The sequence below is a fragment of the Podarcis liolepis genome, assembly GCF_965112155.1.
Source record: "Podarcis liolepis genome assembly, chromosome: 5".
NCBI classification, from domain to species: Eukaryota; Metazoa; Chordata; class Lepidosauria; order Squamata; family Lacertidae; genus Podarcis; species Podarcis liolepis.
In genome coordinates, this window is record NC_139556.1 from 20,573,594 (window position 1) to 20,599,540 (window position 25,947).

The following is a 25,947-nucleotide window of genomic DNA, read 5'->3' on the forward strand; positions in this document are numbered from 1 at the left end:
TAGCCAATGAAATGTTCCTCCACCATTAGAAACTAGAGGGAATGAGTAGTTTTCTTCTTCCACTGTTACATCAGTAGCTGTTACACCAATCCACTGTCATCTAGGTGAATGCCTACCAAGAGGTATGAAACAAGACATGGGATTGGTAAAATGGCTGCTGATGTCACAAAGGCACTTCTTCCACAAGCCTAGTAACCAACACACTTACTCAGAATAAACCATCCTCCTTAAAGCTCTGTAGGAGGAAGCTGGAAGAGATGGTTGGGGAAACACTGCAATTATTGCTGCATATTCTATTCCATTCCAGCATGACTTTACTAAGCCTTTGTGCTGTTTTCTTAGATCATCAGGCTGCCCCCAACTTGACTCTGAATTTCTTAATGCAGGAAAACATGAGAGGGAGGAGGATTAGGCTTAAGAAGGTAAGGCAGAAACAAGATGAAACAAAAGACAAGAGCGAAGCTTGTTGGGAAGGAACACAGCCAAAACTACTACCACATATCCACATACATTTGTGGACTTCCTTCTAGTATTAATTACCCCATAAGCTTTTCAGCACCCCTGCTCTCAAAAATGACTTCTGCAGTTTTTCACGTATCCATCATCAGTTAATGAGAAAAGAAATTCCATTCAGAAATGATCAAAGGGAAGAGAAATTGCCGTGACATTTTTATGGGTGGGGTATGGAGCTTTTTTGTTGCACTTGCCTTACCTTCAAGGTGGCCAAGGGGTTTTCTGAGAGCCCTGCATTTTTGTGGTTTGCTTTCTGCAGACCTCCTGGGTGCCCACACTTCCTGAAAGCCCCATGATGTTATAGTTATAGTTCATTACTTCTTTTAAATAAGTACAGTTTTGTTTTGTTTTTGTTTTAATTCAAAAGGAAGGATTTTCCATTAAAAGGAAATCAGCAAGCTCTATTCAGTCTCAGGTGCTCATTAACCAGCTTCTCCAGCCTCCTGTATTCCTGTATTTCAATTAAAGCTGAAAGGGAATAGGTCATGAGGTAGCTCCTCCCATTGATATTTTTCAGGTGGGGAAGTGTGAGCAGCTGGGGGAGCCAGGAGAGTGCTGGAGAAATATTCAATGGACATAAAAAACACACATGTGACCTTCAGGCACCTCACAAGGCTAAGGTAAGCTCAACTCTGCACCTATCACGCTTCTAAAAGAAATTCTAAGGCAATACTAAAGCACACTGTGAATAGGTCATAAAACAGGAGCCAAAATTTAAGCCCACTTTGGAAGAAAATTTTCAATAATTTGGAGGGTAGGTAGTTTTCTTGGAGTAGCGAGCAGCAGCCAGTAGCGGCCATTTCATTGTCCCTTCATGCAGAATTTTCTCAGTCCCATTTCCAGTGCTCAGTGGAAATTGACAACGACTCTTGCTGTTATAAGGGCATAGGGATGAGGAAGCTGTGGCTCTCCAGGTGTTGTTGCATTAGGGCTGGGGCTGACAGGAGTTGGAGTCGACCACCAAGTCCCCCTTTCCTGGTATTAAAATACACTGAAATAAAATTACGTTTGTAAAAGAAAAAGAGAGAACACCGAAACTACATTTTTTAGCATTTTGAATTCTAAACTGAATACTAATACAGTGGTACCTTGGGTTATGAACTTAGTTTGTTCTGGAGGTCCGTACTTAACCTGAAACTGTTCTTAACCTGAAGCAGCACTTTAGCTAATGGGGCCTCCTGCTGCTGCTGTGCCGCCGGAGCACAATTTCTGTTCTCATCCTGAAGCAAAGTTCTTAACCTGAAGCACTATTTCTGGGTTAACGGAGTCTGTAACCTGAAGCGTATGTAACCCGAGGCACCACTGTAAATGATTTGTCTGCCTCGAGAGATGATGGAATGCACCTCCAGGGGTGAAGTCAAACCGCTGTATTAGCAGCACCAAAGTGACCTGGGCTGCCTAGACAACAATTATCTCCCCCCTCCCCCAGCCTCGCTGACGTTGGCCAAAGGAAAGCAGGGCAATACATTTGACACTGACTTGGCTGCAAGCGTTACTGGAAGGAGGTGTACAATGTACCATCCTCCCATCTTAGGAACTCCACTCTGCAAGGAGTGTGTTGGGTTTCTCCTTAGGCTTTTGTTTTTCCAAAGATATCCTGCAAGGCAGTTTAGCATCAGAGTTTTCCTTCTAGATGGGCTACCTTCCCAGGTGGATGAGCCCCCATCTGCCCCTCGCTTCCCTCCACAGCATGTACAGAAACAGCCTTCTTGACCATTGGACCCATTATTGGTCTCGTCTGCTCAATCCGCTGGAGCCTGTCTTTGCATGTAGGGGAAGTTCCAAACTCAACAAGGCTTTGAGACACATTGACTACCGTCGCGCGGTATGGCTGGCCAAAGCTGTTTCTGGGGTGTGACCTCTGTCTCATGCTGGCAGCTTCTAGGAGGCACAGGAGAGAGCTGAATGCAGGGTGGAGCCAAAGGTGGGCAAACTACCACACAAGGAGGATGCTGTGTCTCTCACCAGAGGGACTGTCTGTCTGTCTGTCTGTCTACACCAGGGGTAGTCAACCTTTTTATACCTACTGCCCACTAATGCATCTTTCTTGATGGTAAAATTTCCTTACCGCCCACCAGTTCTCGATAGAAGTAGGATTCAGCCTGTGCCGTAGAACCCCCTACGGCCCACCTAGAATCCTGAAACACCCACTAGGTTGACAACCCCTGGTCTACACCCACCCACACCCAACCACTCTCCTAAGAAATAGTAGCTAAGCTGTGTAAACTATAATTCCAGAGGGAGATTGCTGTTTCAGCCATGAAGGGTATAAGCCAGGCTTGTGCTTTCATTTTCATGTTATTTGAGGTTGACACAAGCTCTTCTTCCTACTGCAAAAACAATGCTTCTTGTACATCAGTAAACTGAGAGGATAGCCTCCAGAGTGACTACAAGGGCAAATTGGCAGGACATTGTCGTGGACAAGCACAGTCTATTAATTGCAGCAAAAACAGCTGTGGAACATGAACTAGCTTCTCAGCCCAGACAATATAAATCTGCTGGCGCTAAATGCCTTCATTTATATATGAGGATACAAAAGAATGGTCTTTAATTATTTCTGGCATATGTCCTTTAAATTCAAAGCTGAAGAATCGTTGCGGGCAAAGGGTAATACTTCTTAACAGGTTACACTTCCCTCAGGATTTCTTGATTGACATCAAAATGGGTTCCCCCCCTCCCCATCTGATTGACAGGATGGCAGGTGTGAAGTGATGCTGGAGTGCTGTAATAATGTGTCAAAAGACCTTAAATCAAGACTAATGTGGCTTCAGTGATAAGTTCCCATATGGCTCATATGGAATTACAGGGACAAGCTCATCCAGGGACTGTTATTTTTGGAATATCTCGATTATTTAATAGTTCAGTCTCCAAGGAGTATTTGGACAGAGGTTTAAGAAAAGCAATTGCTTTTTCTTTTTACTTTTGTGAGGGGATTCCTTAAGGCAAGAGACGTATGCAGGGGGTGGGGGTGGGAGTTTGCCCAGACAAAAATTGATGAGCTAACTATAAGAAGGCGCAAGGGCTCTTTGAGGAAATTGATTTTTCTCGACAAAACTTTATAGTAGGAAGTGCCAAATTCATATTAAGATTTCACTTCAAGTAAGTGGCAACTTTAGTCCCAGACCAAAACCAGCTTTCTCCATCAGGAGGGTCCCCCCCCCCCCCGCATCGTCTCTGAATCCTCCACAAGGACATTCAGCATTGGTGAGAGGCCAATTGCTCTCACACTATAGTTTGACTATAAATGTTTACTGCATGTCACTTCAGTGCTGCAAATGCAGCAACTACAGCTGTAGCAGGCGATGTAACCTTCCAATGGTTTGACTTGACGTTTTGAGGTGCCATGATCTTGCGCAGGTCGCATGACTCCTGGGGGAGCATGTCCTGGAATACGCACATCCCCGTTTTCTCCCCATGACCTGTTGGAGGGTATGTGAAAGGCATGCTCTCATTGAGGTGGCAGACCTGTGTCTGAGTTTCAGATTGCCGGTGGGGGCTTACATTAAATGAATGTGTCATATAAATCTACAAAAAAATCTATTCCACATAGAAAAACAAGCTGACTTGAACCAAGTTGAAGGACCATCAAGCTTACCTGAATTTTTGGGGTGAATTTGGTGACAGAGGAGGGGGTGCAGCATCTTATTTTCTTTCTTTCTCTTTTGAAACTTGGGGTTCAATTTTCGAAGGAGATGAAACTTGCTAGATCTCTTTAATGGTTAATCAGGCTGGTGGCCACCATTTTGAATTTCGCTGAATGGCCTGAGGTTCCTGGATTGAGGAATGACAACTGCCCCAAAAAAGTTGTTGGGAGGGCTACCTCTCTCCACCCCTGAATAGATTAGGGCATTCTGGAAAACTATAAATGACAACCACCAGTTTTGAGGAGCTTCAGTAAGTTTTGCTCCACCCCCTCAAAAATCCACCTCATGACCAGAATGCCACCTCATTTAATGGTGAACAATGCCATGAAATTAGGTAACACGTGGATTGCCTAGCTCTAGCAAATCCCTGGGAGAAGTAGGCATCAGTTATGATTGACATGGCTAACTAACAGTGCACAGGGTGACCTAGTCAGAAGCACACTGCCTCACAACTTTCCCATGGAAGAAGAGGTGCTGAACAAAAGTTCTGCTTAGGGGACAAAGGCTTCCCGCACAAAGAGGGTGTACCAGTTGGATTGTCCAGGCCAGCTGTCCATGGAGCCAGCTGTGCTAGGAGGTGATAATGTACAAGTGTTTGCTTGTGTACTGCCTTCTTTCTGCCTTGCTAAATGTGGGGTGCTACTCGGTAAAGTTGCATGTATTTCAGTCTGCCTTCAAGTTTTCCTTCTGCCTAGTGTGATATTTATCATCATCATCATCATCATCATTATTATTTTCAGTGCTCCCTAGCAAACTGGCAAGAACCACTTCCCACCTGACAGACTGCATTGCATCAACCAAACAAGCCAATATAGGTATGTGGATAAGTGTTTTGTTTGGTTAGGTTCATTGTATCGATTTGATACACACACACTGACAGACAGAACAAAACTTGATAGATGTTAGATAAAGACGGAGGATGTGAGTATGTTTTGCAGTTTGGTATCCTCCCGCAACAACGCTTTCTTGAATAGCTGACAAGAGCTTGGACAATCCAGCAGTATGCATCAGCTTTGAGAAACGTGGAGATTTGTGTGTTGCTCATTTGCTTCATGCAATCCTGTTGGCCTTTGTCGGATTTCTCAGCTTTGTGGCTGAAGCTTGATGTATTGAGTGGACTCTGGCCTTCCTTTGTGTCCGTGAGTTAGCCTTACATTAATTATAGCTGTATGCTGTCCTCTCATATTCTTCCCTTCTCTCTAGCTCCTTGTTCCCCTAAGAGCAGGCTGTTTCCAAATCTGAATAAATCTGAATGTCAAACCGAGCTCCCCCTTACTGCTTCAAATACCAATCTGAATATGAATGTCAGGACCCTGCACATGCTTAGTTTTTCGTATGAGCATTTCTCGCCTATCCGGAGGAGTGATTTGACTTCTCTGTATTGCATTAGACCACTGTCATTAACGACAGGGGTGTCATTTTGATGTGATCTGTGAGGCAGCCGAAGCTTTGAAGTTGAAAGATAGAACAGACATAGATAAATTGTGCTCAGAGTATGCTGCTATTGCAACCATTATTGCTGGCAATTATTTCGCCAAGTGACACATCTGATAAGAAGTCATCCGGCTTGCTGGGAGGGAAGAGAGGGAGGGTGGGGGAACCTCCATTCATTGCAGAAATGTGGTAGATCTGTTGATTTTATTTATTTGGGTATTTTTTAAAAAAACAAATAAACAAAACACACCAGGCTGATAAAAGCATATTAGATTTGAGAGTCGCTTCTGTCCCCATATATTTCTTGTGCTGTTCTTTCTAAGCTGTATTTAAGGTGTGACTTTGGGTGTCTCTTTGGATGACCTTGGGCCAGTCAGGTTTGCTTTCTAGCATTTTGGACACCAGTCTTATTTTTTATTGTGTTCTTCTGAGTGTCTTAGCCATTAAGGGCCACGTCAGAATAGCCATAGCAAGCCCAGCCCACCTTTCCTTATAATATCCATTAGATTATACACTGTGGGTAGTGCACAACCTTGAAAAATGGCAGAATTACCAGCTAGTTCTGATAGTAAGCTCTGAACAGCCCAACACTGCTCAACCTGTTTCTTAATCACTTGGATGATGGAGTAGAGGAGACGCTGATTAGATTTGCAGAAGACACCAAACTGGAAGGTGCAGCTACTTCTCTTAGAACAACCATGGGTTCCCAGACATTGCTGAACTACAATCTCCACCAACCCTAGCCCAGCCCAGTGATGCAGCAAGATAGACCCCACTGTGGATCAGCAGGAGAGGGGGGGGGGCTCTCTGAATATCTTTGTGTGTGCATACTGTATATACAGTGTGGACATTGGCTACTTGGGCAATGTCCACAGCTAGAATAGGAACCTTGGTGGGTTGGCCTTGGTGGGTCCTTGATGCAGCTTGGTTTAGCCACCCCAATCTTAAGAGGTTTAGTAGACCACAAGCTAAGCATTTTTAGCTCCTGTATTGCATAGCTAATGCAATTGTAGACTGCATCAACATAGTGAGTGTCAATATCATGAAAAGTAATTGTTCCCACTCTATTTGGCTTTGCTCTGACTTTACCTGGAGTGCTGTATCCTGTTCTGTGCACCACTGTTTAAGAAGCAGATCGATGAAGAGGAAGGAGTGCAACAAAGGTAGTGAGGAGCCACCACTGGTGGCTGTGGTACCTATTGAAATTGGTAGAGAAGAAGACCAGAGAGGCCAACAGTAGGTGGAGCCAGAGCCATTAATTCTATTTTTACCCCCACTCTCCTCCCTGCTGGCTGGCTGGCTGTAATGGCAACACTGAGACTAAGGAGGAGAAAGATAACAGCTCCACACCAAAACTGTAGAAGGCAAGTAGGTGGGGTCTACCTGAGGTTGGTGGTGCAATGCCCCATTTGCCCTAATGGACCAGCCTGGAGGTTACCAAGTCCTAAGGAGAGAGGTTGAAGGAGTCAGATATGTTTAGGCTGGACTGGAGAAGAGATGATTAAGAGGTGATATAACAGCTAAGTCTGAAGGAGCAAGTTTGTTTTCAATGGGTTCAAATAATGAATAGTGTTTTGTTTTTAAGAAACATTAAGAAAAAATTCCTAACAGTGAGTTCCTGATCAACAAGAGGACCTCTCCTCTTATTCCATGACTGCTAAGCTTACTCAGGAATCTTTGGTGAGATGCCTAGTTGAAAGCTTTTTGAAGTTGCACTCTGCCAATGGGATCACCTCTCTGCACATGCTCATTGACACTCTCAAAGAACCCAGATAAGTTAATGAGATAGGACTTGCTGTTGCGGACGGTCATACCCTTGTCATCCAAGGGACCAACAGCTTCTTTAGCTAGTTTCTTGCTACCAGTGGCGTAGCGTGGGGGGTGCCAGGGGTGCCGGCCGCACCGGGCGCAACATCTGGGGGGGGCGCGCTCGCTGCCTCCGGAGTCGCCGAAGAGCCTCGGTCGCAGGCTGTAGCGGAGCCGCATGTCTCGCGGAACCGACGAGCTGTGCGCGCGTCCGGGCTGAAGGCGCCCGGCAGGCAGCGGCTCTCAGCGCTCGCCGCGGAGGACGCGCCAGGCAGCCCCTCCTCACAGCCCCGCCTCCGCCGGTGCTGCTGCAGCTGCTGGGCCGTTGCATTTTCCTCGCCTCTCTGCCCCCCTCCTCCTCTGGGCAAGCGGCGTCGTTTGGGCGGCAGCGCCAGCGGCAACTCGCAGGTTAGGGGTTAGGGGGGGGGCGCAAATTACTTGCCTTGCCCCGGGTTAGGGGGCGCAAATTACTTGCGTTGCCCCGGGTGCTGACAACTCACGCTACGCCGCTGCTTGCTACTGAGGTCTTCAAATAACTTCTTGTTGTTGGTAATATTTTTAGCTATGTGCTGCTCCTTTGGTTTCCCTTACTATATGCCTGCACTTACTTTGCCAAAGTTTTGTTCCTTTTCGCTCTCTTCATTTGGACAAGTCTTCCATTTTTGGGGGACTCTCCTTCATTAGTGGTGGACTCTCCTTCAGCAGAGGTTCTTAAGCAGAGGGTGGTTGGCCAAAGAGCAGGAATGTCCAGAATTTCTGTTCATGGAGGAGAGATACTAGAAAAGTTGTATTTCTTTTGGGAGGGAAATACAATATTTTTCAATCTATACAATATGAAAAACAAAATGGCTTGTGTCTGCTGATTTGTCTCATCTGCATCCCTCATTTTAAAATTAGAACTGATGGTTTCAATCTGTCTTTATAAGGGACATGTTTATCATATTCTGTCTTGCTTCCCAAATCAGAATTGTACATCGTTGAAGCTTCATCAAGCAATATTAATTCTGTTATCCACACTGTGAAGACTCAGAATTTCATAGCAATATTAAACACTTTAGCTACTCCAGTGTTAAATGATACTCAAAGAGAATCTTCTCCAGCAACTATCTATAAGACATTTGAATAGTTTAAAAATACTGGAGTTAAAACCATTGATTTAGGGTCAGTGATACCTCCCTTGCATTACAAGACCATTATAAATAGGAAACAAAAGCCTAAATAGGCAAAGTCATCCATTGAAAGGCATTCTACCTCACAGTAGTTAATGTGTGAGAAGAGGTGTCAACTGTTGCATCTGGCTAGATGGCACACCCAATGATATAGAACACCCTTCACTGAAATCTCAAATGTGTTGAATCTGGTGTGGATGCCAAGCTGGAGTCCTGGGCAGCTTTATCCAGATCTAGATGTGGAAGGTGTCTTCTCCATTCCAGGGTTCATGAGGGCACTTGGTATGAGCCAGAAGTGCTCCAGGCATTCTTCTGTTGCCGAGTATTCTGAGCAGACCTGACCGATCCAGGAGCTCTGGATAGTTTGCCAATCGCAGGGCCCAATACAGCATAATCCTACTTCCTTCTAGGCTTGAAGTGTCTCAGTTGAAGCGGTTTTTTCATGGCCAGCCCACTTATGAGGCAGGATGAAGCAACCGCCTTGGGTGGCAGAAGCTGAAGAGGCGGAGCCCCTGTGCTCATCCCACCCTCTCTACGACTGGCAGCATTGCCACTTCTCTGTTGTGATGGGGCAGGTGAGGCACCAACGGGGGCACCATATTTTTGCCTTTCCAGGCAGGGGCGGTGGCACAGGGGTGGCACATTCCCGTTTCAGCTCAGGAGCCAAAACATGGTGTGGCCTAGAAGTCCTATTTATATAGCAAGATTTGCCTTTTTTCTTGCTTTCTGGCAGGGCTCCTACTTTTAAACAGCAAGCAAAACTTCCCCACCTCTGTCTCCACCTTTGCATTCTGGTGAAAGCTTCACCTGTTGAAAGCGACACCTCTGGATTTCTGATTCATACTCTGTGCTCCTTGATTAATGTTTGTTATTACTCTCTGGTGAGGAAAATGTACTCTGCACAAATGAAGATATATTCTCTCATTTGTTATTAAAAGCTGAGCTCGGCCTTCGAATGTTCCAGAGTTGAGCCCTGGCTCTCAAAGCAAGTCCTCTTGCTACAGCTCTAGCCTGCTAAAGTTTGTGTTTGGGTCTCTCTGGGCTGATATTTTAGTATCTGCTTCTCCTCCTTACTATATTAGCAGTGTTGGCACAGGAAGCCCATTCTGATCTGGGGCCCAGTCCAGCTGCTCCAACATGTCTTTGCATTAATCTGTCCAAAGGCATACATAATAGATTATAAAGGGCTGTCTGTATTCTGTGGAGCTGCAAGTTCATGCAGAATGAGGCATCTCTCTGACAGCTGACTTAGACATAACTTTATAAATGTAAGTAGCAGATGGAAAATGCACCCCCCCACACACACACAGTGAACTGGTTGCGGGTGAGATCAATTTATCAGTGGTGTACATGTTAACCTCTGATAGTTGCTGTGTATCAGAAGTAGAGAAGGGGGACTTCTGCCATCTGTTTTTTGTACTTTTTTTTAACACATAGAGAAATCCCCAGCCCTTTCATTTGCAATATAAAACTTCAGAATTGGTGGGCAGTGTCCACTGAAGGCTCAGGAAAAGTGAATTTGGAGCAGCCAGGAGTTGTTCTGTGTTTATCTTCCCCTGCTCTTTTATATTCTTGCCCAGAGACTGAGGAGAGGCTAGAAAATGCCATTAGATGACAGCTTTCACAGGGTCTTGGGATGGAAGGTAGAGTGGATTGTTGGCAAGAGAGATAGTGTGGTTTAGTGAATAGAGTCCTGGAATTGGAGCAAGGTTCAAATCAAGCTCCCTAGATGACCTTGGACTAGTTACGTTTCTCTACCTAACCTAGGGTGGTTGTGCAGATAACATGGCAGAAAACCACGTATACCACTCTGAACTCTTCACAGAGTGTAATGGGCAGTTATGATGATAAGACCAGCCATCTGGAACTTTGTGAACCACAGAAGAAAAAAGTGGAATGTGCTGCAGTTCATGTATGAATTGTGCTGGTCTAATGTACTGTAAGGGGACACGGGTGGCACTGTGGTCTAAACCGCAGAGCCTTGGGCTTGCTGATCAGAAGGTCAGCGGTTCGAATCCCTGCGATGGGGTGAGCTCTCGTTGCTCGGTCCCAGATCCTGCCAGCCTAGCAGTTTGAAAGCACTTCAAAGTGCAAGTAGATAAATAGGTACCGCTCCAGCGGGAAGGTAAACAGCGTTTCCGTGCGCTGCTCTGGTTTCGCCAGAAGCGGCTTAGACATGCTGGCCACATGACCCGGAAAAACTGTCTGCAGACAAACGTCGGCTCCCCCGGCCAGTAAAGCGAGATGAGCGCTGCAACCCCAGAGTCGTTTGTGACTGGACTTAACTGTCAGGGGTCCTTTACCTTTACCTACAAAAGTTGGGTTGCAGGTCTCTGCTTCTGTGTAATTTGCATATGGTGGGCAGTATTCAGCTGCTACCCAGAACCACACACTATTTAAGATTGCATTTGTGTGTTGTTGTTGATGATGTTTTAGTTGGAACCATGTCTGATCAGTATTTGGTCACACTTCTTCTTTGCAATGACACACTTCTTCTTTGGTGAACACTCGTAGCTGAGTAAGATTGTCTTCCATAAATATGGTTTTAATAATGAGTCCGTATTTCTGGACACACCACAACCATGGCATTGTAATAGAAACAAGTGGCAGTTTTATTATAATACGTTTTGTGTTACCATTTCATCTGGTTCTTTGGTAGTTTTGTTTGGTAAATTCCCCGTAGAACTTGGCTCAGAAAGCGCCTGTTTGAGTTCACACATTGACTGTGCCTTGTGTCAGCCACATCATCTGACAGATGGAACGTGATTGCTCAGCTTTAAAACATGCCGTCTGGGATCTGCATCAGTTCTCTTCTTAGAGTTTTAATTCTTTCTGCATGCCTCTGACTAGTCTTTGGGCTTCAAATGTAACCATTCTGAATGAAAGAGATGAATGACCCTCTATTTTCATGGGTATGGGTCATTATGGTAAATCCAGTTTGGGGCTTATTCCGTCTTCAAAAGAGGCCGCTTCTGGAGCACCAAAAGGGGAAGAATGGACAGTGCTCTTTTTTCCAGGACGGCTATCATAGCATAGCAAGGTCTGGAAATATAAAGGGACATTTATGCTGCTAACCCTGCAGATTTCCGGGCAAAATGCCCATCAACTTGGCTTTCAACTGCATGTTGATAAAAATTGATTCTTGGAAGTCCAGATGATTATGTGAAGTTGAAAGAGAAAAGGATTCTGCCTCAGGCAAGTGCCGGCCACAAAGCAATATCAAGAGATTTCAGAAATGCCCCCTGGTCTCCCATCATCTTGAGGCCCACTGACTGATTTGGATTTTTGAGAAAGTGCCATGGGCGCCACCACAAACCAAAAATCCTGGGGTCCCATAAGGAGCTGTGCCCCGGATCCATTTTTATGTCCAATGGCAGCCGTGTGAAGTGATGGGTCTTTAATCTTTACTGTGCAGTCTATAGATACTCTAATTTGATAGTGGTCTGGGGAGCCCAGGGATTGTCTTTTATTACAGTACTCACCAGTACAGTACTTGGCTTAAATCAGTGCAATGTGGCAGCAAAAAATGCCAAAGTAGGTGAGAACTAATCTCCGAAGCCTAACTGTCCACATTGTTTCAGAAAGTGATGGTTTGGCGGACCGCGTTATGCAAACCAGCTTAGTGAATTTATAAGGGTTCTTGGTAGCAAAGGCTCACTTCAGGAAATATTTAACTTTCATTCCAAAAAATACAAATCAGGGATATAATATTTATTATTATGTTTAAATTCTGCCCTTTATTCAAGCAGCACAAGGCAGGGTGCAGGGAGCACACACAAACACACACCTTATTACACTGCGGTGTGAAAAGCAGTCTGAAATGCAGCCGCTGGGAGAGATCATCAGGAGGTTTGGGCTGGGTGTTCATCAGTATGCGGATGATACCCAGCTCTACCTCTCTTTTAAATCAGAACCAGTGAAGGCGGTGAAGGTCCTGCGTGAGTGCCTGGAGGCGGTTGGAGGTTGGATGGCGGCTAACAGATTGAGGTTTAATCCTGACAAGACAGAAGTACTGTTCTTGGGGGACAGGAGGCGGGCAGGTGTGGAGGATTCCCTGGTCCTGAATGGGGTAACTGTGCCCCTGAAGGACCAGGTGCGCAGCCTGGGAGTCATTTTGGACTCACAGCTGTCCATGGATGCACAGGTCAAATCTGTGTCCAGGGCAGCTGTTTACCAGCTTCATCTGGTACGTAGGCTGAGACCCTACCTGCCCGCGGACTGTCTCGCCAGAGTGGGGCATGCTCTGGTTATCTCCCGCTTGGACTACTGCAATGCACTCTACGTGGGGCTACCTTTGAAGGTGACTCGGAAACTACAACTAATCCAGAATGCGGCAGCTAGACTGGTGACTGGGGGCGGCCGCCGAGACCATATAACACCGGTCTTGAAAGACCTACATTGGCTCCCAGTACATTTCCGAGCACAATTCAAAGTGTTGGTGCTGACCTTTAAAGCTCTAAACGGCCTCGATCCAGTATACCTGAAGGAGCGTCTCCACCCCCATCATTCTGCCCGGACGCTGAGGTCCAGCGCCGAGGGCCTTCTGGCGGTTCCCTCATTGCGAGAAGCAAAGCTACAGGGAACCAGGCAGAGGGCCTTCTCGGTAGTGGCGCCCGCCCTGTGGAACGCCCTTCCAGCAGATGTCAAAGCGATAAACAACTACCTGACATTCAGAAGACATCTTAAGGCAGCCCTGTTCAGGGAAGTTTTTAACGTGTGATATTTTATTGTATTTTTGGTTTTTATGGAAGCCGCCCAGAGTGGCTGGGGAGGCCCAGCCAGATGGGCGGGGTATAAATAATAAATTATTATTATTATATTATTATGATGAAGAGAGTCAAACTTCTGCTAAGCTGTGAAGCTAGCCTTGGACACATCACTGCCTTTCAGCCTAACCGACTTGCATTACTGTGAGAGAATCATCACAAGTAGGCCACCCCGAGCTCCTTTGTTATTCTAAACATATTTCATGCAGGTGATCTTTAAAACACAGAATTGATCATCTTTCTGCAAGCATTTATTATTTTTGTGCCAGTATTCCAATAAACCATTTACCCCTGAAAATGAAGTAGGCAGGTTAGGTTGCTTCCAGATGGCCCCTTTATTGAGCATCCATCCTGATTTGTTTGCAGGGGACTTAGGCGATGTCAGGTATTTACTGAGCATTCATTCTGATGCGGTTGAAGGATGTTATGACATTGGGTCAAGCAATCATTATCCCACACTTTCCAGTTCATTTTCCCATCCATTATCACAAAAAAGTCTGTTTTGGGGCAGTGGGATGGATTTGTTGCACAGCACCTCCCAATGGACTATAATTGCATATCTTGAATTTGCCAGTATGTGACTGAATCCCACTCAAAATAGTGATAGTCTGGAAGTGCCCTTGTTTTGAGAGGGGAAATGTGTAACAGACATGGTGTTGTCCGTGTTTTTGAAATATTAAAAAAGTCCTTGACAAAGTGGATTATGTGAGAAACTGATCGTGTCAAGGCAGGAAGCCGAAAAGAGCAGCCATGCTGTGTCAAATTTCTGTGGCCTTCAGCTGATGTTTCTTGGCAACTGGGCCTCTCACTCCCTAAAGGGAGAATAAGTCTGTGGTGGATCAGAAGATCTGGTCTTGAATGGTCTATGTGCCTTGACTATTTGTAGGGCACATTGCAATACATTGTTTTTTATGAATGCACAGATGCACCTCGGTAACCCTGCAGAGGAATATGCTAATAGTTTTGTCTGTTATAACATGCAGCTATTGTAATTGGTATAAAGAGTCAACAAACAGCCTGTCTGACCCTATGGAGCCATTTTAGCTGTATCAGGACATTTTAATTGCATCATCGACATTGGGATTGTTCTTGGAGGTGCAAAGGTCAGCAGGGTTCTCCCATAATCTACTAAGCACCATCCTCTGCCCCTATCCCACTAGATGCCATCTCTGGGGTCTTAAAGTTCTGAACCTGAAATCCAGAACCCGATTAAGAAAGCCTATCAGGGAACAGACTCTCCAAGACCTGGCCATGTGCATTGTGGCCAGCGGACAGTTGGTTTTGGTCAGTCAGGGTCCACCTCCAAGGTTCCTGGAACAAGCTGATATTAGAAGATATTAGATACTAGCTTGGAAGATTAAAGGAAACAGATTTATTCCATTGTTCCTTCAGCCCAGGGACATTGTGGTGGTGGTGTTAAAAAAAGCCAACACCCACAAAAAGCTGGTTTGTAGCACATAGTGTTAAGGCTGGCTGGCTTTTCATTGAGTGAGATACATAATCTCCCTAACTTTCATTTCCTATAATCCCCCCATGCTAAATACACATTCTTTCAAGTTGTGTCTCAAGATGCTTGGCAGTAGGAGTCTAGAGATCCTTGAATCAGATGAGGCACTTCAGCATTTAAGGGATCTCTGGTGAATATACCTCTTGGCAAGTTGAAACTCAGGCCCTCTCTTCCTAATTCATTTCCTCTGGGGCAGGAAAGAAAAAGGGTTTCCAAAGGTGCAAGAGACAATAATACTGCTGATTCACTTTCCAAGGTTATTGTAAGCATTACTGGGGCAATCTATGTGAGTACTGTACTTCAAACTCTCAAAGGGTTACTTTTGGGTGAGACTTTTAGTTGAATCGTTCAATTACAAGATGGTGGTTTAGGGCTCTGATTTAACACTGCACAAGTGCAGAACAGTCAGATCTATGTTCACGTAGCCCTATAAAATAAGGTGCAATTGCACTTGGCTCCCTGCTACAGCTTCTAAATAGATGATTAGCAAAATTGTACCTTGTTTTACATGGTTATGTGCACAAGCTCCTGCTGGTAGATTGGGCTGGAAATCACGTGTGCTACTTGTTTGCACACATAATTCCCTGGCAAGCTGTGGCAGTGTATGCACACGTCTGCTTCTATATGCATATGACCCCCAACCTAAATATGCATTATATCATGGGGGAAAGAAGGAAGAAAAAAGCCACACAAGTATAGCTCCTTGGTTTTTAGAACACAAATACATAAATTTTTAATCTGAGAAAAATACAAAATGAAACCATGTACAAGTTATGTACAAACCCTTTTTACAAGACAATATATTTATCACTGGATATTACATATGACAAAGTCAGGTAGATCATTTCTGAGCACCAGCATTTGCGCACTCTCTTTCTCTCCCTCCAATCCTTACTCAAACAAACAAACAAAACAAATGATGAAGCCACACTCCTTTTTCTTGATGAACTTTGAGTTAACACCCCTGTTTCCCCCCCTGTTGTCCCTTTGGGAGAAACAGCTGGCTAAGACAGATGCCTCTGTAAGTCATAGTCCCATATTTGCTTCATTGCTGGGCTGTGGGGAGAATGGGTAGGCCACCTTTGATAATTCACAAGATTTCTAAATCTTGACTGCAAGGTTCTCATGACAAGCCGTTTAAAATTTGCCACTTCTACTACACATGTATGTCATGGACAGTATCCCAAAGGAGAAGTTAATTTTTCAAAAAGATTGCTTTGAAAATGTAACACAAGTCTACTAAACCTCACCTTGGAATCATCTGATGACTTTTCTCTAATGATTTTTTTCTTCTTGTTCTAGTCTATCTTGCTAAACTGCATTAAGGTACCAAACTAGCGTTTCTCCTTAAATTTCAATTAGATGCATTTGTGCAGTTTTCTTTTCTTATTTGAAGGCCTCCAGACCATAAATTAATTGGGAATGAACCTGGGTGAAATGGAACATGCAACAATAGCTGCCACAAAACAATACGAAAATTTGCTTGCCTCACAAACCCACTGGGAAGCATGTTTGGGTGATCAGTGCATAGAGAGCGCATTGCTGCCAGGGTTTAATGCTTATGCCTGCTCTTGGGAGGCACTTTAGCATGGGCATAGCACTCGAGAGTGAGGGAGCCTGCCAAAGTGAATGCAACTAGGCAGGCTTAAGAGTGCTTCACTGGTCAGTTCTCGAGGGTCATATGCATGTAGGTTGGCCAGGTCAATTTTTCAGGAAACAAGGCTGGCTAGGTCTAGTAGTATCTGAGACGAAGGTATTTCTTTGTGGAGTCTGTGGAAATGGGACGCGTGGAAGTAAGGAAAAACCAGTTACCCTGATGCAGCATGGAAGCAGACTGCCCCTTGCACAGCTGCATCATGCACATCTGGCCACGTTGGTCACGGGTGCGATTGGTCTTTCTTCCCCATGTAGATGGAATGGTACGGTTCTGCAAAAGGGGGCGATGCTTTAAAGTGTAGGACAACTGGTGACCCTGGCAGGTGCATGCCGCAAATGGAGCCCTTAAACTGCTGCTACTTATGTGTGGTGTACTTAGATATTTTAAGACCCTATAAGGTATTTAAAAGGAGGAGGTGGCCAACCTGGCTGTGGACAGTGCCATGAATGCTCAATTTTGAAAGCATGGATCATTAACCCACTTGTAAGTTATTGCTGTTGTTATGTGGCGAGTTCTGCAGCTTATTATTGCAAAGTACCTTAAGCACGTGTTTCTGCAAACAAAGCCCTCAAGTTTACCCATTTTGCTTGCCTCTCAGTGGCATCCACCACACCAGATTAATAGTTAGACGCTAATACTGTTTGCTGAATTTCCTTTAAAAATATAGTGAAAGCTTTCTGCGGTTGCCTTCTGCATCACTGCTAAATAGTGTGCTTGAGGAAATACCTTTCATCCTTGCATTCTCGCTTGCTTCTGCTTGCTTAACTCTTTATCCTTAGCTGAGTCTCAAGAAAGTAAGAAAAATGCACAGAGAAAAAGTCTGCATTGGCAGGGGCTGAGGGGAAACGACATAACTCCCCCCTTACTTGTGTTGCTCCTACTAGTTCCTCAAGGCAACTGGCGACTTGGCTCCCTGTTACTGTGGCCTCTTTCTCTAGATCTAGAATGGCTAACTCTTTGATATACCCTGGATGGAGAGAGATCACATAGCAGTTTCTTCCCCAGTGATTCTTACTAAGTAGTGCTTAGAGGGAACTGAAACAAATGAAGAAAATACTCTTAAATTCAATTCAATTCAACTCAGCGCAGTGCAACAATTAAAGTGAAAGAAGCAGCTAATTGCACAGTATGCACTTAAGAATGTAAGAATCTCTTTGTAGTCCATTTAATCCAGCCTTCTGTGTCCAGCAGTGACCAAACCCCTACAATATACACAATACAAAAACAAGCAGGGCACAGTGAAGATAACCATCTGACATTGTTGTTTCATCTCTGGCATCTACTAATTAGAAGTATGCTGTATCTGAATATAGATCTTCCATGTTTTAGCTATCATGGGTTATCAGCCACTGACAGATTTGTCTTATATGCATTGGTATAATGTTGAATTATAGAATCGTGTGGCTCTTGGAGTCATCACACCTTATGGTGCAAGGCCATTAAGAGGTTGTCTCTTGAATTTTGCTATGTGGCTGCTAATCCAGACAACTTCTGAAATTACAGATGCATAATTCAATGGGATTGGGGGAGACTTGCAGCTCTACCTTCATTAATTGTCGTTTTCTACCACCAGAACTGGAGGATTGACTGTCTAGAGGCAATTCACCTATGTGCAAACCCTTTCCCAATATTTTTCAGTTCCAAAATTTAGCTTTTCATTTCATCCTCAATTCAAAGCACAGAAAAAACATCTTTAGACTTGGCTTTATTCCTCTCTAATTATTATCACTAAGCCGCCCATGAGCTAGCGTGTGCAAATATTCACAGTGTGTGACAGACGGCACAGGGGGATAAGAAACTGGGATCATGTTTGCAGGATAGCTATGTGTTTGTGGTCCTGCCTTGCCAATGCTTGTAGACTCTGCGTGTATGAGAGCCACCACAACGTAGCTGCAGAAAAACCACATTCTGTTGAATATAAATTTGTGGGTATCTCTTTAGCCAGACACCACTTATCTGACTTTGTTTAATTTCTCTGTTACCTAGACAGGGGCTGGTGGGGGTGGAAGGCAGGGCTCCCAGCAATAGGTGGCAGCAGAGCCAATGGCAGGCAGAGCGAACAAATGCCATTTCCATCTTCCTCCCTGGTGAGCTCTACAAAAGCAACACTGAGACTAAGGAGGATGAGGATGACGGCAAGTGCTGCCTCTTGGACCAGCTGTGAACAAGAAAGCCAGGCAGATGTGGGATGGCTGAGGGACCAGCCTCCACTGTATCTAGATTTGTAGGCCCAGTTTGCGTGTAATGCTAAGAATAAACCTTGATTACAGTTCATGGTTTGTCGGGAGTGAAGCATACCATGAGCTTGAGTTCAGACATAATGATGACCCCCCCCCCAAAAAAAAAGGCTTAGCCCTGGATTGGCTGGTGTTGCATGTATAACTGGTTGCAGTCACACAGAAGTCATCATTGCCTGGTGTATTTGATGTGTGTGTTGGGGTGGGGGAATACTATCCTGGGGCATAGTCTGAAGGCACTTGATGATGCAGTTTTGCTGAAGCTAAGCAGGTTGGGCTCTTGGCAATGCCTCTCTGAGTGACTGCCTGGAAACAGCTTGTACCCTGCCTTCAATTCTGTTATGGAAGGAAGGTGGAATATAGGTGTAAAATATCACTTGTGGAACTGATTGGTTCGCAAATGAAACCACCCTCATATGAAAAGTTCCTATTCTCTGAGGCTGCATATTAATGTGGAACAATGTAGTGTGCGATCCAGGCGGGCATGGCCAACTGGGAATGCTACTGCTATCATGGAAACTGTTACCAATGAAGGCTGAATTGCCTCTTCCCCAGGGCTGTCTGGGTGTCCACTATATGAAATGTATTAAAGTTTTGTACTCACTCAAGACAGTCCATATTCTGCACCAAAAACCTGAACTTCTTACAAATTGTGCAAACCAAGTACAGTACTTTTTCCACAGTTTCCCTCATTCTGCACATGTTATTTTGCAGTGTTTGTTATATTGAGTCATGCATTCTAATTTTGCAAGATCTGGAGAAGAGCAAGGAACTGTGCTTAAAGGCCAGTAAAGTCCCCTACCCCATGCTGATTTCTGAAAATCTGTTTTAGCCATCCTCTCTTTCGAGTGAGATTTAAGCAGACTTACCTATACTCAGAGACTTTCAATATACCTTCATAGCAACAAGGGCTAGAAACTTGATTAAAATAATACATACATACATACATACATACATACATACATACATACATACTAGAAAGTGAGCTGAGATTCTCAAGAAATTCTATCTATACCTAAGGCCACATTTTGTACTTTTTCTCAACCCACTGAGTGAAATGGAGTGCATACACAAGTCCTTGCCTATCCATATCCAGTCATTCAAAGCTATTAGCAGTCACAAGAAGGAAATCGTAAGAAAGCTTCCACTATAATTCCAATCTGTGATCATTTTTGCATGGGCTTATCCATGTGTTGTATTTATTGACAGTCTACACCTGGACCTGCCCAATTCTTCATAAAGATGCATTGCACAGCTGAGCTGTGAGTGCCACTCTCTATTATTTCAACTTCATTGTTATAAAACTTTCTGCTTTATGTAACGTGGCCAAAGAAATAGAATGGTGAGCTTTTTTTCTTTACAGGTAATTTAAACTGATTTAATTCCTGTTCTTGGCTCTCAAAGCAAAAAACCACTTGGACCCAAATTAAGTGAATTCTCTTGGCATTGAGGCATATTTCGCTTTTTTGTGTCTTGCAGTTCATGAATGAAAAAGGAGTACAGACTCAGGCACAATCCACATGCGTTTGCACAACCTACACAGGCTGCAGTTTGGCCTTTGCAAACGGTCTGGGTGGCTTGTGCCCTTGGGGGGGGATTTAAATGACCTAAAGCAAAATCCAGAATACAAATTGCAGCCTGCCTGTAGACTTATACCTCTCAAAGCTAAAACCCACCTTGGTTTTGGGTATTGTGATATGGGTATAAAACAAACTGCTGTTCGTTTGCTCTTTGTGAGGAAAGTGGTGATAATAAGTACTTTTGATAAGCAATCCAATTCCCCATACATTATATTCACAGTTCTTAATTTCCTCTCTCTTTTGAAAAGCTAATTCTACAAAACATAATGACAAAGTAGTCACAGTCCAAGAAGTCACTCCGGAATTAAGTCTATTAGGTGTGAGTATGAATATATTTGTACTGCAGCCAGTAGACAAACATTAAAGCTGAGATAGTTTTTAGCTTAAAATAGTGGGTTATATAGTGGACACCTTTATCTGCTCAGTACTTGTTTGATTCACTGATATTACTCTAATGATAACAATATCACAGAATGTTTAATCTCAGCGTTGGTTTGTTTTTTTACAACTTTGCACAATTACAAAGCCTAAAATCAGCTTGTGTAGTGGAACCTGATGCCAATCTCTTCCCTCTGCCTGATTCTGTCCCCCTTCACTTCAGGAGATCATCTGCCCCAGCTCAGCCTAGATCAGCAGTTCGTAATTTAAACCGGAGAGAGTTGCTAAATTATTTAGAGCCTCAAATGCTGGAGTGACCATATATTGCAGCGCAGATATGAAACATCACCATTTTGCCTGACGGCTAGAAAGCTTGTTGGCCGTTTTGTAGAAAAAGCTCCTGGCGACCTTTCCTACAGGCCTTTTTTAAAATATTCTATTGAATACATTCATTATTCTTTGTTACTACAGTTATGCTTGTTTTGTTGTTACCTTTAGGGGCAGAGTCCCAAAAGCTTGGAAATTAAAAGTTTTATTTCTATCACCTAACAAAGGAAGACAGAAATTAGGTGGCTGCAGCATAGCATGAGCAGTGCCTGAACTACAATGTTTACATCACAATTAGAGCTCACCTAATATCTGGATGTATTGCGATTGGGAGGCTGGATTCGGCTTTTGCAAGCACGAGAGGCCATTGGCAAGTTGTGGTATGGAAATTAGTTTTGTCACCTTTCGGGCTGCAAGACCGGAACTCCAGCTTATCTTTTGCTAAACACAGTTCCTGGCATATATTATGATCTGATTCCTTGTCTCCCTTCCCTTACAAATCAAAACAAAATAGGTTGGGATTAAAGGCCTCTGAATCTTGGTGATAAACTTGAAATTTCCATGCTTGACCCCTTTGCACCGAGATGTGCTAATCATAGTCAACATGAAGCAATGAAGGGAAGCAGCATTTCTTCTACCGCTTTCTGGGTAGTCTCCATTAGACTCTCATTTATTTGCTGCATTCTTGTTTTATGCTATGCTAACGTCCGCTACTTTATTGCCACTATTAGCCATTTATGTGATATTGGACTTTCTATTTACCTGTGAGGAAGATGCTCTGTATGAACATCTGTAGTAACTATTGGAGCAATCCCATGCATATTTACTCGGAAGTAAGACCCATTGTGTTCAGTGGGGATCACTTCCAGGTGAGTGTGCACAGGACTGCGCCATATGGTAGTAATCTAATGGATAATTTCAGACTGAAGTTAATTTTACAAAAATATGACGTTTCCACTTTTTTTTCCAAAATAAATATGCTTCAGTTTATTAAGAGCTGGTGTCAATGCTAAACAAAATACACATCTTCCAGGAAAGAAACATTCTAGTATGCTCTTCTTTGTTACTTCTTCTTTGAATTACTAAAATACAAGTTGGACCTTTTTAAAATACATATTTTTTTCTCTCTAATTACATTTTTTTTCTTTGTTTTGTGACCATCATTCTCCTGAAAGACATGAAAAGGAGCAGGAATATAATATATATATTTTGCTGGAGTCTGGCCACATTTGTAGCTGTTTTGTTAAGGGAAAATACTTGACAGTGAAATAAAGAAAAAAATATATTTTCTTTCTAATAAATAAAAATAATTTAGAACGCTAGAGGCTATACATGACTGCTTTGATTATGTTGTTTTATAAATGAAATAGTTTCCAAAATACATGGAAGCAAATATTAAAGGCAGACAAACAAAGATCTGTCTACTTTGCTTTCTGGCAAACACTTGCCTTTCTTTAACTTTTCCCACCAGTGGTTCGGCATGAAAGAGGAACAAATGTCACATCACCATTCATGAAGTCTGTCAAGTTGTTGTTTTTTTTAAAAAAATAGTTCTGGCCTTCTGTGAGTCAACATTCATCTTCAACTTCTCTGATTGGTGGTATCAAGCTGCTTGTAGACTTATACTGATTGATCTGATTGGCCATGTGTGTACTCATGGGCTTGATTTGAATGTTTCTGGGATAGGCATTATCCGGCTCATCTGTAAACCATTTCTTTTCTGCTAAAGAGCAAAATGGATAGAGAGACAGAACAAGGGAGGAGGAAAAGGAAAAGTTTAATTAGTGCCATGCCAAAAGCAGTTGAGAAAAGTGCAGGGTGCGGGCGGGGGGAGCAATCAATAGAAAGTGACTTTGAATAATGGCTAGCAGTGAAGTGCTGTAGATTTTATAAACCCAAGAACACTGATTAGAAGAGAGGGTGGAACGTTTGCAGGCTTGAAAGCAAAGGGTTAAAAAGAACTGGCAGGTGACTGACTCATTTGTGGAAGGTGACCAGAGCCTTCAACTTGGTGTCAGAAGTTCTGCCCTCTGTTTTAATGTGATTAGTGAAATGACTAGTGATTGGCTTTTAGAAAAGCACTGCCTGGTTTAAATTTGAACTGAAACTCTCAAAGAGTCCCCATTGTGACTTTCTTTGCCGGATACTTTATGAGTGCTTGATTATCTGAACAGTGTTTAATATTTCACAGATGATTTTTTAGTACCGCATTTACTTGAGACTAATGCACCACGAAATCTAATGCACCACCTCAATTTTCAGAACCTTGAAACAAAACAAAAAAAGTATTTGCTGGCGAATGCGAATGTGCGTTGAATCTAATGTACACCTTAATTTTCACAATGTAATTTGGCCAATAAAGGTGAGCATTAGATTCGAGTAAATATGGTATTAGACAACACACATGTTATTCAATGGCATTAGAAAAATATGTAGTGTTTATTGGGGAATTAACACATGGTGGCTATATCCGATAGCTGACATAGTACAGTGCTGATGTGCAACAATATCAGTATCTGACAGCATCTGGTAGAGAAGGTATAATGGAATTTAACAGATAGATGACAATTCATGAGACTTGTATTTCATGTCTGCCAAATACAGATAGGTAGCCGTGTTGGTCTACCATAGTCAAAATAAAAAAAATCCTTCCAGTAGCACCTTAAAGACCAACTAAGTTAGTTCTTGGTATGAGCTTTCGTGTGCATAAGAAGTGTGCATGCACACGAAAGCTCATACCAAGAACTAACTTAGTTGGTCTTTAAGGTGCTACTGGAAGGATTTTTTTTATTATGTCTGCCAAAGTCAAATTAAGAGACACCAACATGTCCAAATCACATACATTTTGAATTTTGAGATTAAAAGTTGGCATTCAAAATGTGGTTTATATTTCAAATGTGAAATGTCAACTCAAAATCTGAATGGCAAAACTGGAAAATGCAAAATTTAAATTGAATCAGGGCTGGGGCTACTGTATTTCCCAGCGTTTCTTGACAAATAGTTGCTGCTGTCTGTTCCTATATGACCTCCTTGGTAGCCATCCCAGGCTTTGTTTACCCTGAATACAGTCACGAGTAGCCCGTTCAGCACTGACAAAACCCATCAGGATATTCTCTCCCCCCCCCCCCGTCAAATAACCTATTCTCTAAATAAGTACACGTTTCCAAAATCACTATCGGGTTTGAAGGAGATTCTGCTCATACAGTGATGCACACAGAGGGCTCATTCCATGCAATATGGAATCCTGCTTTTTCAACAGTCTCTTTTGTATAATATTAGTGGGACTGTTACTGTGTAACTTCATATTTTACTAAATGCTGATGTGCAGCTTGGAACTTAGCTACCCGCTTTGTGAATGTTCTGTTGAAATTATTGGCTCAAAAAAGTAGCCAAACCCATTTTAGGGTGCAATCTTACCATCCCTACTCTGGAGAGCTCTGACATTGAAAAAGGAGATTAGCAGAGGAGAGCTAATGGGGATGTTCTGGAGGCGATTTGGGAAGCAGCTTGGATCTGAAGATTCCCAAATGTTTCCTGCCCCTTAACACGCCCCCCAAACCAGGAGGAAATCGAGAAAGGCTTCTGAGACTGTCTCTTCTCTGCCCCCTTTGCATCCCATTGTTTCCAGTGGAAGGGAAAGAGAGGAAGTTAAGGAAGACTTTATTCGAAGCCTGGAGACGGATGGAGGAATTTTTTAAAAAGCATTCTTCTGCCCTGCCAGCCTGAGTCCAGGAGAGGGTGTTGGTTCAGCTGCCATTCGTCATTCATCCACACCCCTAAAGACTGGACTGTTAAAATGCATATTTTGTGAGAAAATAATCTTTTCATTATGGGTCAGTGGGGGAGGCAGATTACGGTGGGAAAAGGAATGGAACGGGTTTGTGAGATAACATATGCACAAGTGGCAGAGGCCAAAAAGAGACTGCTTTCTCAATTCCTGGAATTGGGGAAATGGGCGCTTATGGTAGGAGCAACTATTTGAAGGCATGGCTAAGAAGCTGTGGGAGGATGGAAGTGAGCCCTACTTTGGTGAGGAGGTGGGTGCCTCTATCCCCTCCACTGAGGGGATTGTTGCTGCAATGGTCCTTGCCAATGCACCCCACCCCAAAACAAAATTTAACCCATATGGGAGTATCCACACTGTTCCCATTTAGAGGAACTTCTGTTGGTTTCCTTTGGAAACTTTACACAGTGGTACCTCGCAAGACAAAAAACTCGCTAGACAAAAGGTTTTTCCGTTTTCGATTTGCCTCGCAAGACGAATTTCCCTATGGGCTTGTTTCGCAAGACGAAAACGTCTCGCGACTTTGTTTTCTTTGTCTAAAAACAAAGACATGTTTTGTTTATAAAGTTAATTTATTTTCCCTTCAATTTTTGAACTGCTCTTTACAGTATGTGTGACTTTAAAGAGCAGTTAATAAACTGTTGTTGTACCAAATTTGGCTTTGTTTGGAATTTTTTTGATCATAGGAACGCATTAATTGATTTTCAATGCATTCCTATGGGATTTCGTGATTCGCAAGACGAAAAATTCGCTAGACGACAAAACTTGCGGAACGAATTAATTTCGTCTTGCGGGGCACCACTGCACAAAGAATTGTGCATGAATAAATTGCCATGATGGTAGTCAGCCCAGTTTAATGATTTATGTATGTGAGGCCCACAGAAGTTACTCCTGAACACTCCTGCAGATACATATTGATATTACTTTGGAACTGAGCATAGTTTCTAGAGAATGTGTGTTATATTTGTTAGGTGTCCAGCTGAAATTTATGTGCTAGAAAATTAGCTGACACGCTGAGGTTTTATTCGCCTGGTGGCTTGTTATGTATAACTTTATGTTGCTTGTAGAATTTTTTTTCTTAACAGATTAAAAACGGAGAATATCCTGTTATTTAAAGAAAGGCACATTTTGCCTTTTCTGTCATA

General features: G+C 43.3%; 1 protein-coding gene and 1 long non-coding RNA gene across 20 annotated transcripts in view; one reads left to right on the forward strand and one right to left on the reverse strand.

Moving 5' to 3' along the window:
• The first annotated feature begins 224 nt into the window (after window positions 1–224).
• LOC310706629 overlaps window positions 225–25,947 on the forward strand; it is a 97,189-nt gene continuing 71,466 nt past the window's right edge. For 5 of the 6 annotated variants that reach the window (XR_014525955.1, XR_014525956.1, XR_014525957.1 and 2 more), the window contains exons 1-3: window positions 225–422; window positions 1,031–1,133; window positions 4,898–4,972. This is a non-coding gene — a long non-coding RNA (uncharacterized lncRNA). The remainder of the gene's footprint in view (window positions 423–1,030; window positions 1,134–4,897; window positions 4,973–25,947) is intronic. The other variant, XR_014525960.1, reaches the window with a different exon arrangement.
• KCNMA1 (potassium calcium-activated channel subfamily M alpha 1) overlaps window positions 15,543–25,947 on the reverse strand; it is a 557,989-nt gene continuing 547,584 nt past the window's right edge. For 9 of the 14 annotated variants that reach the window (XM_083502377.1, XM_083502375.1, XM_083502379.1 and 6 more), the window contains one exon: window positions 15,543–22,741. In XM_083502377.1, coding sequence (XP_083358503.1) covers window positions 22,587–22,741 — 155 coding nt within the window. In that variant the 3' untranslated portion in view covers window positions 15,543–22,586. The remainder of the gene's footprint in view (window positions 22,742–25,947) is intronic. The other 5 variants (XM_083502380.1, XM_083502373.1, XM_083502383.1 and 2 more) reach the window with 1 other exon arrangement.